The 17,156-nt window shown below is 41.2% G+C and overlaps 1 protein-coding gene across 2 annotated transcripts in view; it reads right to left on the bottom strand.

Annotated features, from left to right (window-relative positions):
• Positions 1-17,156, bottom strand: part of sdk1a (sidekick cell adhesion molecule 1a) — a 259,525-nt gene that overhangs the window by 29,334 nt on the left and 213,035 nt on the right. For both annotated transcript variants that reach the window (XM_053492399.1, XM_053492401.1), the window contains exons 23-28: positions 16,445-16,566; positions 14,248-14,398; positions 12,254-12,491; positions 11,438-11,553; positions 10,337-10,526; positions 3,263-3,361 (exon numbers count right to left, since the gene is read on the bottom strand). In XM_053492399.1, coding sequence (XP_053348374.1) covers positions 3,263-3,361; positions 10,337-10,526; positions 11,438-11,553; positions 12,254-12,491; positions 14,248-14,398; positions 16,445-16,566 — 916 coding nt within the window. The remainder of the gene's footprint in view (positions 1-3,262; positions 3,362-10,336; positions 10,527-11,437; positions 11,554-12,253; positions 12,492-14,247; positions 14,399-16,444; positions 16,567-17,156) is intronic.

Below are 17,156 nucleotides of genomic sequence, written 5' to 3'. Positions count from 1 at the left end.
GTTTGTAGAAGGAGTTAAAAGTTTAAATCTAATAATAATCTGCTGATCTTTAATGTAATCAGTGATTATTATTATTATTATTATTTGAGGTTGAAGCCCACGTACATGTCTGTGTGTCTTTCTGTACAGCAGAACTCTCTGTCTAACTTATTAATACAAAGAAATCACATTCTGTAAGGTTGAGTATCTTACGCCTTGTTTACACTAAGTTGTCCTTCTTTGGTGGTCAGACAAATACACTCCCTGTTCGGTAATCAGAGAGTGAATCACAGATGAGAAATGGAAAAAGTAGATGGGATAAAGATGAAGTTTTGTCTTAAAACGACTCCAGCGTGTTAAAATTCACTTATACCACTTCAGCGCTGTTATTTCAGCCAAAGTGAAAATATGAACTAATCCCAGTAAAAATATTCACTTTATCTTTTCTAATTAATATCTATTGGTGCAGGTGTTTGTTTACATTGAGACAGTAGCGCATTAGTAGATTATTTTAAAGTAGATTATTAAATCCCACACATAACTGTTTATAACATCACTTTTACTTAACATTTAGATTTCACTGATAGTGCAGATTAAACTTCAGGCAGAGATCTAAGGACTGCAGGAGATTCAGTAAATTCTGTACAGACTGTTTTGTGCGATGCTGCAACAAAATCTGACTGAAGAGACATACAGACAGAGAAAATTTTGAGTCTGGTTTCTGGTTCTCCAATGTAAGAAACGTAAAGATATGATTTAAAGAGCGAGTTCTGACCCAATGTACAGACAAACTTTTCTTTTATTTAGACTGAAAATGACAGTCTGGAACACTACAGTATGTTGGAATAAATGTTGCGGAGTGAAAACGAGAAATAAAGTAAACACACGCTCACAACTCAGAAGGCAAAGCACATACAGTAAGCAGAGGGAATAAAAAACAACAACAACAACAACAAAGGAAGGGTTTCCTAATTAAACCTATGCAACACTCAGAAACACCCGCGACGCTAAGCCATTCTGCCCCGCTATCACTAAGTTGAAACGGACCAAACGTTTCTTTTGTCAGCCTTTCCTTAACTGTGCTGGTGTACAAAATGTTTGCTTATTACTTCGCTCACACTGTGCTCTAATGCCATCTAATAATATCGAAATGGGAGTGTTTTCCAGCTTCTGTGATAGAGGGATAAAAAAGATAAAAAGGCTGTTTTTTTATTTTATTTATTTATTCCAGCTGAGAAGTCCAGAGAGGAGGAAGGCATGGCTGGTCGCATTATTCTTCAATTCTTTCATCTGTGTAGCATCAGGAGAAGCGACAAGTACGCGGATCAGAGCGCGTGGGCCGAGTCTGGCTGAGTCAGACATGAAATCTTATTACATCGATCACGCCATGTGTTTGCTCGGCGCCTTGCCCCCTTGGCTGTACAGTAATAAGGTAGGCCGTCTGACATTGTGTAGCGTGCAGTACTTCTGGACTGGTATTCCATCCTAATGTCCACTCCAGGCATGAGGGGCTATGAAAAATGACATCCATCTCCTCTGCTATATGCATGCACGTCGCCACATACGGTACAGTACACGGCCTCAATATGTTTGTTGGCTCCCTTTGTTTCCAAGATGTACTCATGCATCATCACCGAGAGTGGGTTTTGCTTTGCATGGGAATCAAATAGGTACGAGCGAAGACCCGGGTCGCAGCATTTCACTTTACTCTGTCGCACATCCACCAGAAATCAAAGACGGGAACAATTTCCTTCCTATCGTACCGACTCTGCACTGGAGCTCTGTGCCTCTCCATCAACCCGATCTGATCCCTCAGTGTCACATGTAGTCCACGCCTTAGCAGCTAAATAACATCTTGCAAAAGAATTCTGGTTTTCTTTCCCTACCCACAATGTCAGAAGCAAGTAAGCTCTTTGTCAGACAGAATCAAACCCATGGATAAATAAAACTGCTTCTATTTCTTTTTTTTTTTTTTTAAAGTAAGATAGGAGAGATAATTAACAAAAGTTCAGCGTGATGGAATTGTCCACTTCTACACTTGTTCAGCTCAGAGGCTTAATGTGAGCTCACATGAAACCAGGAGACTGGTGTTAAGGTTTCTCAGGTTAGGGAGAGAGAGAGAGAGAGAGAGAGAGAGAGAGAGAGCAAGCTGAGGACAGATTTAAGTAGGATTATTCTCGCTTCTGCAAATTCAAAAAGCAAACTCCCAGCAATGCCTGCTTGTGCTGATTTTTTTCACAGAGCACGTCTTCTGACGCCTTTCTGAAACTGGATTACATATAAGACTGCCTATGAATAAACTAAACCCGCATGACTTAAAGCAATGTCAGCAGTTCGTAGGGAAGCAAAACAAAACACAAAATATATTAGGACTCGTACTGTATATGGGACGATCACTTTTTTTTTATTATTATTTGTTTTGCACGTATTAGTTCTGCTGTTTTGTTCCATGATTTTGAGCAGCACTAAATCCGAGCCTTAAGCCAGACGTGTTTTTGTAGCCGTGTTGTTGTGATCAGCCGGCTGACTATTCAGAGCTTCATTCATAACACTAGGAACACTGAGTTAATCAGTGTAATCTTATTAAAGCACTGTTTTCCTTCCTTCCTGGACTTCTGAGACATACTGATGTGGTTTTAATCTCAGGTGAGACACGTTCCTCTCGGGCCAGATGGAACTCACCCGGAGATCAACATCTTAGATCTCTTGCTTATATGTAAGGTGAGAAACAACAAGCTCAGGCTTCATATTATAGAACACGGAGCAGATGGCTCATGAAAATGACTGCTTCCTCAAGTGAATTCCAAAAAATAAAAAAATAAAAAAAAGCCGAATAACAACTATTCCTAGTAGAGATGGGGAGAAAAAATAGATTGTTATGCATCGCACTTTTTTTGTGTAACTTGTGTATCGCCACACTGACAGCAAAATTTATTTATTTAAAAAAAAAAAAAAAAAAGGTTGCATTTGATAAAATGTTTGGAAAATGTTGCAGTTCATCTATTATTCCACAGGTGGCACTCTTTAAATTCTACACTCTTCAAACTATTCACACACAGCATCCTGTGCGGAAGGAGCAAATTATTTGCTCAGTTTGTTCAAAACTGTAACGAAAATAAATGAATAGATAAAAAATCTTATCAAGATTTGTATAAAATCGTGACACAGAATCACAATGCGAATCGAATAGGTTAAATCTGTTCATTCGGTATCGTGATAATATCGTGTCCAGGGCTCCCTGGTGATTTGCATTCATCATTTCTGGATTTGAGTGTTTTCTTACCCATGATGATGCCGTTCGGGTCTAGCGGAGGCTGCCAGACCACCCTGACCTCCCTCAGACGCACCTCGGGGAACACCAGCCTCATGGGCGGCCCTGGAACTAAAAACAACACAGAGAGAAGAGAAGAAGAAGTCATTAACTACAGTATCAGCACCACATACAGTAGCTGTAACTGGTGTGTATTATTGTTTTTCCACATGGAACAATAACTCATGCATTTCAGCCCGTGCTCACTTCAAATCCCGTTAATCCTACCCTTAACGAAGGCATGAAAAATAAAGGCATTAACACCCAGATTACAAACTGTCGCAGGTGGAAAAATAAAACAATACGAAGCAGGCAGGATTGCTTTTAAGTGACTGTAGTAGAATAAATCCACCTCCGACTTCAATGAAAGACGAATGAGTCTCCGTCTCAGAGAGCTTATTATCTCCGTGTGTGTTTATATGCAGATAGAGTTACAGTACGCGCGCCTGAGGACGCCAGGCAGACTGCAGCGGTTCGGCGAGATCAGTGACGAGATGCTTTCTCAGATTCTGTGAAACGCCATGAGAAAAGATAGGAAAGGGGAAAAAAAAACTCTGCACAAACAAACAAACAAACCAACCAACGGAGATGGATATAGAGACGGAGCTTCTTCATTTTCAGTCTCTGCTTGAGATTCAGTGGGCTGTGCGAACAGGATCCAGGGCCTAAATAATTTTGTGCAGGTTTAGGGAAGCGTGTAGCCTGGGGGTGGGAAGTGATGAGGCTGGAGGACCTCGGGCTAGGAGGTGATGTGCCTTCGTCCGAGGAACACAGGCTGCCAGAGAAGGAGATCCCTTAAATACGCTGTGCTCTATTTCAAAAGAACCCCCTGCAGATCCACAGACTGCACCCCACACAGTGGGCACAAATCTGATAACAGTCTAGTAACAAAAGGAGAACATTCCCATAAACAGAAAACAGACTGTAAACTCATAATGGCATCATGTTGCTCTTCTCAAGTACAAAACAAACACTTTATCAAAACCTCTCCGAACCGCGGCCTCTCCTGGACCGTTCTCTTACTTCTCTGTGGATTTGTCGAGCAGTAAAGCTTGGTTAAACAGCCACTGTATTTCTCTCCCTGGCAGATATCGCACTTATAAATCTAACCCATCCGACACAGATTTGATTTGTATTGCTTTTTTTTTTTGCCATCATGGTACGAGCAGCCGTAGGGACATGCGTTCACGCACTCACACACAGAGGGGAAGCTGTATTTGTATTTGTCTCCTTGCCACCGTGTATTGCTCGCATTCATCATCCTGCTATCAGCCGCACTCTAGTTTGGGTGGGTGTTCCAGGGATCAGACTTTGCTGAGTTAGTATGAGTGCTGTTTATGCGCAAAGCACCAAAAAAAGTACACTTCCTTTTAATTACTCTGTAATTAAAAAAATCGAGCCGTGTAGCCATTTTATAATAAAGTGGTGCAAATAAAAGCTCTTTTTTTGACTCCCTGTGAAACCGCTAATGACCCCAACGGTCCTAATCTGATCAACAGGCTTTGAGAATGGATGGATGTCCAGCTCACCATCTAGTTTTGCTGATAAAACCCAATTACAGGGTGTTTGACCCAGCGAGTGAGCTACAGGAGAGCAAAAACTGCATTCCAGCAGTGATAAAAAATAGACTTTCTGCAGTATCTCTGAGTGCTGCAAAAACAGGACCTATCTGCTTGTGTGTGTGTGTGTGTGTGTGATGTATTTTACATCATACTTTAATGAGTCTCGTTCTGGAGGGGATTTTAAAAGGCAAACAAAGATAATTGCCACCAAGATTGAGTGAGCACAGACATCGGGTTGTTGCGCAGGCCTCGCTCTTACTCTTGTAAAAAATATGAGTTGATACAAAATGTCCTGGACACGACTTGCCCTGAAGGGTAAAGAGAGGCGTTTATGACATTTCATTTATTCAAAAATATACTGAAATATTAATTCGGTATGTGCTTTATCCTGGTAGATCCGGTGACTATTATCAGGGGAATTCTGGGCATGAGGCAGGAATACACATGAGAGGGGTTGCTGTTTAAAGGTCCCATATTGTTTCTTTAACAAGTTAGCACGGTCTCAGAGCTCCGCCAAAGTGTGTGTGTGTGTGTGTGTGTGGTGGGGGGGGGGGGGGGGATCTTCTTATATGAAGTCACATTAGGGGCAAAATCTGATTAGCCCTGGATAATACAAACATGGTGGGGAAAAAACAACAACAACAACAACAACAACACCACAAAAGCACATTTTGTTTGTACACATACACAAGAGGACCATGTAAATGTCTAAAAAATGAATAAAAAAAAAAATTTGCATAATAAACCAATCAGTCATCACATTACAAACATTTAGGCATTTGGCAGACGCTCTTATCCAGAGCGACTTACAAAAAGTGCTTTAAACAAAACATCATTGCATAGGTTCCTCTTGTTCCACCTGGGTATCTCAGGTCCCTTGCAGCATGACTCCACTAGACCTTTAGGAGAGTGCTGGTTTCTGCCACCAGGATGTTGATGGTGGATCCTTTGGGTGCTGTGGGTTGAGGAATGAAGCCTTAAAGGATCAGACTTATTTGTAATCCATCCATGACTGAGAAAGGCCAGCTCAGCGTCTTGGCTCTTCACCTGCTGGACCTCGTGTGTGAGGTGAGGTGGCTTCACTGCTGCCCTTCTCTCGTGGACTACACTGAGTTTTTCTCTGAGTGATCAGACCACACAGGAGCGAATGAGCCTTGGGCGCCCAAGATGCACCAGCACATGGTATATAGTTGATAATCAGTGTTATTGTTATAGGTATGGTGTTAATGTAATGGCTGCTCAGTGCAGGTCACCTTTACAGTAGCCGACCCACACACTGGCATGCTTTTAAAAGGGAGGAAATTGGAACAAACATGTTCGAATACAAGAACACATACAGAACCCCGAGCTGAAGATCCATCGTTGGAGCTGTAAGGTAGCGAAGCTTATTGTTAAATCTTATTCCATTTATTTATTTCGCATTCAGAATGCTACTATGTTAACATGACCCAGCTTCATTTAAAACTGCTCCACCGATATCTCAGCGCTAGCTCTGTAAAATGCTCCAGCACACCATTACAGCACTCTTCTCCATGAAAAGGAATATTTAACCTCTAATATACAAAGTGAATCTAGTGCCGAGATTATTTACATGCAGCGCCGTAGATTTTCCAAGTGTAAGTGCTTGATTAAATTAGGCGTAGCTTTATGAATGTAGTGGGCTCTTAATGAGATATATATTAGATAAACGGTTGCGGGCTGCACGTGGCATTTTGATAGGAGGACAGAAGCTGTCAGCACATCTCTAGGTTAAAGAGGGCGAACTCGAGGAGAGTTTCTTCGCTTCACGCCTGAAATAAAATGCCCCTGTGCCTCCCATGTACGGTGTACTCTAGGCCGGGACGTGGCGTGGGTTAGTGGATGTGGGTTAGTCTCTGCTCGGATCTGTTTAGAAATTCCGGACTGAGCCAGTGACCATTGTTTGTAATAGATGTCGACACAGCAGACCAAACTTTGCACGCATTCACCGCGCAGATTTACGCTCCGGGTTCACAGCTCGTCTCGTACTGCGGTCCATAGCGTAAACATTCTCGGGCCGTCCTGGCTAAAATCAACTGCGGTTGTTGCAACATTGATCTTTTTATATAACCAATAGGTTTCTATGACACCATAACTGAATCTAGCCTTAAAAGGCAATTTCTGAGCGGTGAAAAGCAGTAAGTGAATGTATATAAATCCACAGAATGCAAAGCATCGCCTCACGGAGCGGCACGGCGAAGGAAACGACTTGCTGTCACAGCGCATGAACACGCTACATATGAAAAACACGGCCTCTCTCGGTACACTGCATCACCACTTTATTTGATTTGATTTTTTTTTTCCTTTACAGAGCAAATTCTACATCCGCCCCTCCACCTCCCCACTCCCCACACACCCCCACACAGAGTCTTCCACTTTATTAAAGCTAGAGCTGTATCAGCCTGACCACTTCTGGTACGACGAGTAGGAGACGCCTCATAAAACGAGAGACATCTGACATCTCATAAAACGTGAGAGCGCTTGGTCAAGGAGCGCGCACATAAAAGTCTTAGGCCGATGAGTCATAACGCTCAGCTTCTGCTCGAGTAATCAAGAACGTGTCAAAGCCGCTTTTAATCTCAGCAATGACACTGAACCCTTTCTTCCTAAAACAGGCTGCAACAAACGAAGCTTTTCCTCTGAACTTGACTTTGTCGCATGTGACTTCACACACAAGCGTTCAACATTCAGCCTTTATTTTAAGGTTTTTACGATTCTTCACCCAGCTGATCCTGTAAACCTTTCTACCCTGCCGTTAACACGGAGAGACCGTAAGACCACCACCAGCTGGGATTTATCTGCACACAGCGGTGACACTGACCCTGGAGCTGTAAAAAATGTACAGGTGCAACACTGGATCCTTTAAACATGATGTACACACACACTGACCACTTTATTACATGGCCTGGCTGATGGTCTACTTTGTAGATACACTACAGTATGTAGGACAGCATGCTAGTGTGTGTGAGTGAGTGTGTGTGAGTTTGTGTGTGTGTGAGTGTGTGTTCACTAAACCAGCAGGAAGTTTTGGTTTAAATATGTTGTGGTGATGTTAATTTGGAAACGTTTCGAATTGCTGGACAGCGTTAATGTTAAGTCGTTTTTGAACGTGAGAATTGCTTTAATGGAATCTAAATGAAATCGGACTGTCGTTGACTGTATAACGATGAACAAATTCCCATAAAACAACACTGCAAAAACGACTTTTAGAGCAATATTCATACCAAACAGAGTGGGTCTCGACCTCTGATCACTGAGGTGCTCGGAGCATCAATCAGCCTAATCTGCTTGTCTTTGGGAGAAAACCAGAGTACCCGGAGGAAACCCACCCAGCACGGGGAAAAACATGCACAAACTCAAACACAAATAGATGTAATAAAGTTTGTACACTGTGTAAACACCGTATTACAGCACGGTCATTCTAGACCAGAATTCTAAACCCAGCTAGAAACTTGAGGCGTTGTGGTCGGGTCGTTCATTCAGCATTAATCAATTTTAGCAAAAACAATTGAACTTTTTCAGTGATATAGTTATTCTAACTCTATTGCAACAGTCATCCGGAGTGGGGATGGGTGTGGGGTCCAAGGGTTTGGATCAGGAAAAAAAAAAAAAAAAGAATCAGTTTTGCTTTCCATTTACTACTCGTAGAATAAAAAGGAACATTAAGCAAGGAACTTCTGTCTATGGTCTTAAATAATAATAATAATTATAATAAAAAAAACATGCAAGATTTCCATTTACAGCTTATAATAAAATATTCACTACTCAGTTGTTAAATTAAAGTGCAATATGAGCCGTGATGATATGAGGCATATTTTCCTTTTGAAGTTTTTTTTTTGATTATGTGGACAGAGGCTATTTTTTTCCTTTCACTATAGTTCAAAGAAAGAAGGTAGTGATCTCTGGCTTTGAACAAAACTAAACGAAATAGTAATAATAATAATAATAATAATAATAATAAAAGCCATATTACTTATTACTTTTGTAATTAAAAACTGGGCTATTTTAGTGAAATTACAGTATGCATGTGCAAATTTAGATAACAGTATGGGGTAAAGTACAAGTTCTAGTACATGTTACTATTAAGAATGTTTTTTATTAATGTTTATTAAATAATAATAATAATTATAAATTTTTTATCAGGGTGGGTGAGGTTTTAAGCACAGCATGCGTGGATTTACTTGATGCAATCTGGCAACCGCGGCAGCGCAAAGCGAGCACACAAAAAAGTGAGAATGAAAATATAATTATTAGTGTGCTTGCAAGAGAGTTGGAGTGAGTGAAAATACAATTTGTGCCCACGCTCTGGAATGCGCCCAAATATAACGCCACTCAGCAGCAGTAACATTTTATTTTGTACTTTCGTGGGAACGCTTGGGTTCACACGGACTACGATCCATTACAGCACCAGTGTTCCCTGTCTCCTACACCCTCAACGTTGTAGTGGCGATAAACTCACACCAGTGCAACACACATTATTATATCAGCATCACTGCAATAATGAGAACTGTCCACTTAGCACCTTAATGCTAGGTGTACCTGGACAGTAACAGACAGCGGCTGGAACACTTTAATTCTCCCAGAAGCATCACAAAGTAAAGCAAGCATTCCCTAGAAGCAGCTGACTTTTACATCATTTTACACGTAAAGCACCTTGAGCAGTATTCTCATAAATGTATGCCAATAATATTATTAGATATTTATAAGTATATATATATATATATATATATATATATATATATATATATACACAGTGGAACCTTGGATTGCGAGCATAATTCGTTCCGGAAGCGGGCTCGTATTTCAAAACAAATCAAATTTAATTTTCCCATAAGAAATTATGGAAACTCAAATTATTCATTCCACAGCCCCAAAAAATAAATACTGAAAAATAATTAACACAAAATATAAAGTACAAATAAAACTAATTAACCTGCACTTTACCTAAAAAAAAAAAAAAATAAAAAAAAATAAATCCCTATAGATAGGTAAATCTAAAGTAAGGTTACCCTTACTTTTGGAAACATTGTTTTATCGGGAAAATAAACAAGAAATCTCTTTAATGAGTGACACAATAACGGAATAATGGCTGTAAAGTAATAATAAAACAAATTAACCTGCACTTTACTATTTAAAAAAATCGCGACAGAGCATTGTTTCTGTGTAAAGCAAAGAAAAAGTGTTTGTGTGTGTTTGTGAAGGTGAAAGTAGCACTAAGACCCAGCACAATTCCGCAGCACAAGAGAGAGAAAAAAACATTGGCTCGGCGTCAAAACAAGAAGCGCATGCGTGATACATAATATTCGTAAACCAAGACTTGTTTGTTTTCCAAGTAATTTTTTTTAACAAGGCAAACTGCGTTACTTGCAATCCAAGGTTTCAATATATAAATATATATATAAAATGTTTAGTAATAATGAAGCAATGTGTCTTCATCAATGCTTAGGAAAAGAGAAATATTGCACACCATCGTCTTTCGTTCTCTCCAGGACAGGAGGGCTGCTGAGCTGGCCGTCTCCGATGCGTGTGTAGGCCAGGACCTGGATCTCGTACTGCACGAACTTGCGCAGGTTCCTCAGTAACACCGACTGCGTTAGGTTCCCCTTTACCAGCTGCACCTGTGGATCTGTTCCTGAGTCTTTTTCCCGGTACAACACCTGAACAAACAGAGGCACAAAGAACATTCTGGTCACCTTAGCATTATTCTGTGGGATAATGAGATCAAGCTTTCATTCTCTACCTGTCTTAATTTTTCAACAGAAGAGTGTAATGACTCAAGCTGTTACTTCTACCATAAATATTTATCCTTCCATGCAGTACTGTGAGTGTAGATATTGCCTAGGAACAGCAGAAAAAATCATCACTACACTTTTCAGGTTCCATGGAAAGGTCAATTATTATTAATATACAATTGTTTATAATTAAAGACAAAACCACCGTGTAAAGTGTAGTTCTCGACAACGCTCGAGTGTTTTTTCTCTTTGCCATTCTGCTTCAATTTCCAAGTTTAACTTTTTGTTTGTTAAAAAAAAAAAAAACTTCTGAATGTAAATGGAAAAATCAAATTACCCAGGGAGGTCAGGAACCCGCGCCGCGCACCGGCAAACAAAAACACACTGTTATTGTAATGTCCGCTGTGGATTACGTCTTATGTATTTGTTTTATATCATTTTAAAATGACTCGAATATGAGGAAATGTTTGTATATGGCAAACACAACGAGACGACCTCTTTTAGCTCAAATTGAAAAAAAAAAAAAATTATATATATATATTTACGATGGTCCGGCTGGAGTTACAAAGCAGCAGGGACGTGCTGAATTGCTCGAAATGCGAAAGCACAAGGCCTTTCTTCCCAAAGGGGAGAATCATTTTGCTCTTGCATGCCATTTCATCATATGGTATATGATCCAAGGGCCTAGGAGGGTGTGATCATGCATGAAAGTCAAGCCTTAACCGAATGAGAAAACATTTATGCAGTAAAGCTGAAGACCAGATATATTCAGGACTATTTCTTCTTGCACTGCTCCAGGTAAAGGCCTTGACCACGGACGTGTATTCGGACACTACCTTATATCCGAGGATGTTTCCGTTCTGCTGCGGCTCTGGAACGGGTCCCCACGTCACCAGCACTTGTGTGGAGCTCATGGCCTCGGCCGTCACGTTCTCCGGCGCTCCGGACGGCACTGCAATCACACAAAGCAAACATACATATTGGTGTGTGGCAAATAGACCAGATAAGATGCGACACTATCAGCAATAAGGTTGGAAACCGAGGGAAATATTATAAGTATGTGTTTGTGTGTGTGTGTGATCAGAGCAAACAAGGTTAGGTGGGATGGCAAATAACACTAAAAGATTGACAAACCCTTAGTGACGGCTAGAATTCATCACGCAGCCAGGCACCCATTAGAGACTGGCTAGCTCAAGCGCATGTGATTTTGCAATTACTGTTAACCAAGCTGTTGTTTTACTGAAGTGTTTTGCTTTTCGCCACCAGAGGCATGTAGTAGCCGTGCTGCTGAAATAACAACAACAATACAAAACAAACAAACAAACAACAAAAAAAAGCCTGTTATGCTGAGACAAGGCAGAAGACCCTGGCAACGACAGCATCGACAGAATGAAAGTGAACCGGCACCTGTTTATATCCAGAGGAGCGATTAGCAAGAGAATGAACATTTCCAGATGCTCCTTCTGAGAAAAGCTGTATTCATTCAAAAAGCCATCTCCGCTCAAGATGCGGCAGATGAAAAACAAAAACGTGCATGCTTTATTTAGCAGATGTGATGCTAAGTGCCATCATCTGTGTACTTGTGTGTGTGAGAGTGTGTATGTGTGTGTGTGTGTGTGTGTGTGGTCAGGTTTGGGACTGAGTTTCCGTACCTGACTCGCGCGTGCGTCCCTTCACGGGCTCGCTCCATGGTCCGGGCCCGATAGAGTTGAAAGCCTGGATCTGGAACAGGTACTCGGTCCACTCCTCTAAACCCTCCAGTGTGATCTCTCTCTCCAGTCTGTTGTTCACCGCCCTAGTGACGGCGTCCCCTTGCTCATCAGAACGCCACACCCTTATCCTGTAGCCCACACTCTCTGGGTTCCCGTTGTACTCTGTCTCTGGGACAGGCTGCCAGAGGAGACGGAGATGAAGACACAGAAAGAGAGAGAGAGACAGAGAGAGAGAGAGAGAGAGTAAGAAAGTGAGAAAGTGCTATCACTTGCCTGCTTATGCTTGCAGTGTCTGCAACGTGTGGCCTATTAAACTGGCATGCACCCATAAAAGCATAACTCATACTAGATTATCCTTCATCATCTTTATGCACCTTAAAAATAGACTCCCTGGCCGTGCCACCAAAAAAAAAAAAAAAAACAAGACAAGAAAAAAGAATTAAGCTGATTGCTGTGACTGGCAAAAATGTCACAGTTTATCTTCAGGCTTTTTTTTTTATTTATTTATTTTTAATTAAAGCTGCATTTAGAAAAATCTCAATCTGGGCGTGCGCTCTCACTTATCGCCGTTCTATATTTCATGTGTAAATCAATAGTCTTATGTCTAGTAGAAGAAAGCGTTCAGTGGCGCACGATTAAGGCGGCGTAACGACCCGCTGTGTGAAGAGCGAACGAAGCGCTGTCCTTTTGTTCATCCTGTACCGTTTTACTTACATAAATCATTTCTCTAAAAGACACAGGTGAAGAATGGATAGTTCTGAATAATGCAGTTTAATCCTTGTGCACGGCACTCAGGAGTACAATCCTGTTTTGACACACCGGACCTCCTGGTAGTAATACATCACTCTAAAGCCTCCCATGGCAACAGGCCACGCTACAAATGTCAGGTGAGTATGAACTACATTACAGTACACACCGTACTGTTTTTCAATAACGGCAGGATTTAGTGCTAGAATGATTTGCAGAGTAAATCTCTTGAAGGTTTCGGCTTTTATCTTTAAAGATGGGGAGCGGAATACCAAGCCGGGCTCCGAGTGTAGCACTTGTTCTACTTGAAGTATTGTAGATGTACGAGTGTGGTCAGTGATTATTCACACAATTTTTTTGTAGTCAAGCTTTTCTTATTCTTACAGCGTCAATAAAAATCAATTATCGTCTGTAAAAGAAAAAAAAAGAGGGAAAGGCTCTGTGGAGCCCTAAGCTCTAAAAATGGAGTAGAATATTATACTAAAACATAATAAATATAAATATTTATTATTTATATTTTTTATATAAATATAAATTTCATAAAAGTAAATATAATATTGATCCAACCAATCAGGACAAGCTGTTAACTTCGGGAAGGATGGATTCATGTGGCTTCTCATCTGCACAAGGTGTGGATTAGATATTTTTTAAGGAAACCCATTAAAATCTCGTTTATAACGGTTAGTTCTGACCGAACAATCTGAATGGACAAAAGGGGTTTCACGTGTGCTGATGCCACGCTACCATGGTAACAGCACTGGGAAGTTTAAATATAGCCATCATTTCTGTGTCCCAGGTGTTGTCCAGTGGTTAATGACACTAACTGTGTGTCTCAGCGTGGGTGAGTGTAAATCTGTACGGTCCGCAGTACTGAGGAGAGAGCAGCTGTCTGACAAAACCCACATTCACAACCAGTCACAGAAGCACTTTCAGTAAGAACACACATCTGATAAATCCCAAAGCCTTAATCCTTCCTAACCCCTGATCAAGGGCACTACTCGGTGCATGGAACAAGGGATTCTAACTTACTCCCTACACCAAGTTCAAATATTGTTAATAAGTTCAAATATTGTTCAAATATTGTTAATAAATACCCCTGAACCAGTGCATATCTATTGTCACACCCTCTGTTCTCTCCAGCATCAGTGCCGAATGAGGAGCTTTGTGCAGTGTGCTGCGGTACGTACCACCCAGCGTAACCACACGCTGGTCTCGCTGGCCGTACGGACGCTCACGCTGCTGGGAGCGACGTCAGGAGGAGCCTGAAGAGTCTGGATAACCCGAGACGGCTCGCTCGCCTCGCTCGAGCCCACGATGTTCACCTGCCGCATACGGAACCTGCAACCACATGGCCGATAAGATCGGAAAAACTGGTGCTGTACAGTATATAAAAAAAACATGATACAAGGTACAGGACAGAGTTCTCACTCACATTCATGAGAAATACAGCAAATAACTAAAAGGGTTCATTTGCTATTTTCAATAAGCTTTAAGTAGATTTATGGACAGAAGTTTGGGAGATTAATGAAACAGCCGAGCCACGAAAGAGAAGATAAATTAAATAGACTGGAACAAAATTTTTTATGACTATAATAGTAATAATATTAATACTTAGCTAATAAACATTAGCATTGGACAAACATGAAAGAAATAAAAAATACATAGAAGAAAAAACTTATTTGTAGAAAAAAAAAATATGTAAAAAGGGATTTCCTGCTTCGTGCTCTAGGTTCCTAACCCTAGAGCTCGGCCAATCAGCTCTCTCCAGACCATCACCTGGGACTCAAACTGGGACTTGATCTCCTGACTAACACTGAGAGGTACTTGTCTGGAAGTAACTCTCATACTGAACCGGATATACCCTTACCCTTGTGTCTTTCGTTTTATTCCCTCCCTCGTTTGCCCCTTAAGGCTCCTCGGAGCAGACGTACATGAAATATAAGAGTCGGTACCGTGACCCTTAAGGAAGTTGTGCAACACATACAGCATCCAACGTACAGTAGTTTAACTTCTCATGTAAAAGTGTAGAAACTATACTTTAGATTTTGAGCTTTTCCCTGTTAGTAATGTGGCGCGGTACTCTGTCACACACACAAGGGTAAACACACAAAACCCTGCAGTCTGGTGCGTTGCCAGTGTTTTTTGGGACACTGTGTAAAAAAAGATTGTGAGAGTCTGTCACTGTAGCATCCATGCATTCAACAAACGAGTCTAATTCCAGGCTTGAAGCATTCTTCAGAATACCATCCTGTCCTGCAATATTTATGCAGTAATTCATTTCCTATACAGCTTTATCCTGTGTTTAGGGTCATGGAGGGCCTTAGGGCAAGAGGGGTTGGGGGGCTACACCCTGGACAGGGTGAGAATCCATCACACACACACACTTATTCAAACACTACAGGCAATTTGGGACCGCCAATTAACCTAATGTGCAATATCCTAAAATCCTAAACTGCAGTACCTGGAGGAAACCTTCAAACACGGGGAGAACATGAAAAAACTCCATGCATACGAACCCAAGAAAGGAATCGGTCCTTTTACTCTGGAGGTGCGAGGCTACAGGGCTGACCCTCTACGCCACCCTGTCGCTGTGTAATATTTAATAGACTACAAGAGATACCCAACACTTCATTAACTATACATTAGGCCTTGTGTTGTATCTTATATGTTATACTGTAACCCAACTGTAGGCTTCTGAGCATGTTTAAGTGACGCAAACCTAGGCTATGGTGTTCGATAGGTTACAACCTTTAGAGTCGGAGTACAACCTTTAAAAGACAAACGACAGAGCTGGGTTCTAAGGGTTTTTCATTCATTCTTTTGGAATACATACTTACCTGTGTGTGAATATTGGTTTATGCCTATATGATAAGACTCTTTATATGCTATAAGCTTTTTAAGATTCAAGACTCGAGAATTTTGTCGTATATATGGTTGATTAAGTACAACAGTAGCGAAATGTAGTGCGACAAACTCCAGACTTTTTTTTTTAAAGTATGTATGTATACATACAAAATAAACAAAATAAAATACAATATACAAAATAAAAAATAAACAGTGCCGCCGTGTTACTAAGGTATAGTTATACAAGCTGTCAGAGTTACAGGGTGAAGCACTGATCATGGTGGAAATGAAACAGCTGTTCCAGCAGCAGAGGAGCCCAGGCACTTCGAGCCTCTTTCTAATTGCATATTTGTGCACTTAGCATAAACCTGAAATTTATCCACCAGTCTAACAAATGGCTCCGACATCCGTAAGTTCTGACGCAAATTACCGAGACAAGAAAAGACTCAGAGACGTTGTAGTTCATCACACGCTGATGACGAGAAATGAAAGCTGTAGCAGGGTGAATAACAAAGAGCACTTGTGTTGTTGTGTTCTGACCTGTAGCGTGTAAACGGAGTCAGGTTGGGGACCTCCAGGACCTGAGCTTCTGGATCGTTTTCCTTCTCATACAGCACCTTCCATTCCCCTTCTTCTTCCTCTTCTTCTCCAGTGCTGCCCACCTGCAATCCATCAACATTCATTCATTCATTCTCTATAACACTTATGTCAGGAGAAATCAGGCATGAAGCAGGGTACACCCTCAACAGGATGACACACACACACACACACACACACACACACACACACACAAATTCATTCACACACTACGGTCAATTTGGGACTGCTAATTAATATAATCCGCATGTCTTTGGACTGTGGGAGGAAACCGGAGTACTCGGAGGAAACACACAAGGTCACAGAGCTAATCAACACGCCACCATGCCGCCTTGATCGATATATAATACTAATAAAAATGATAAACCAACCATCATATGGGAGGTACAGCACACATTTAGGAGATTGATTATAGATCCTCGGGTATGTGAGGCTAAAAAAAGACAATCATGCAGTTTAAAGTGTTCGTCATGCAGCACAGCACCAGATGTTTCTGGTACAATTCGGAAGTGCGAGCCAGGCCTGAACCAATCAAAGCCTGCAGCACTCAAAGAGATTTACGATGACCAATGGGGTGTACTGGATATGGTAAGCATTTATGCCAATGTGATCGATGTTTGACGCGTTGCACCTTATGCCAGTGACTGCTGCTGTA

This window comes from Clarias gariepinus, chromosome 3 (assembly GCF_024256425.1).
Source record: "Clarias gariepinus isolate MV-2021 ecotype Netherlands chromosome 3, CGAR_prim_01v2, whole genome shotgun sequence".
NCBI lineage: Eukaryota > Metazoa > Chordata > Actinopteri > Siluriformes > Clariidae > Clarias > Clarias gariepinus.
This window is presented reverse-complemented; position numbering and strand designations above follow the sequence as displayed.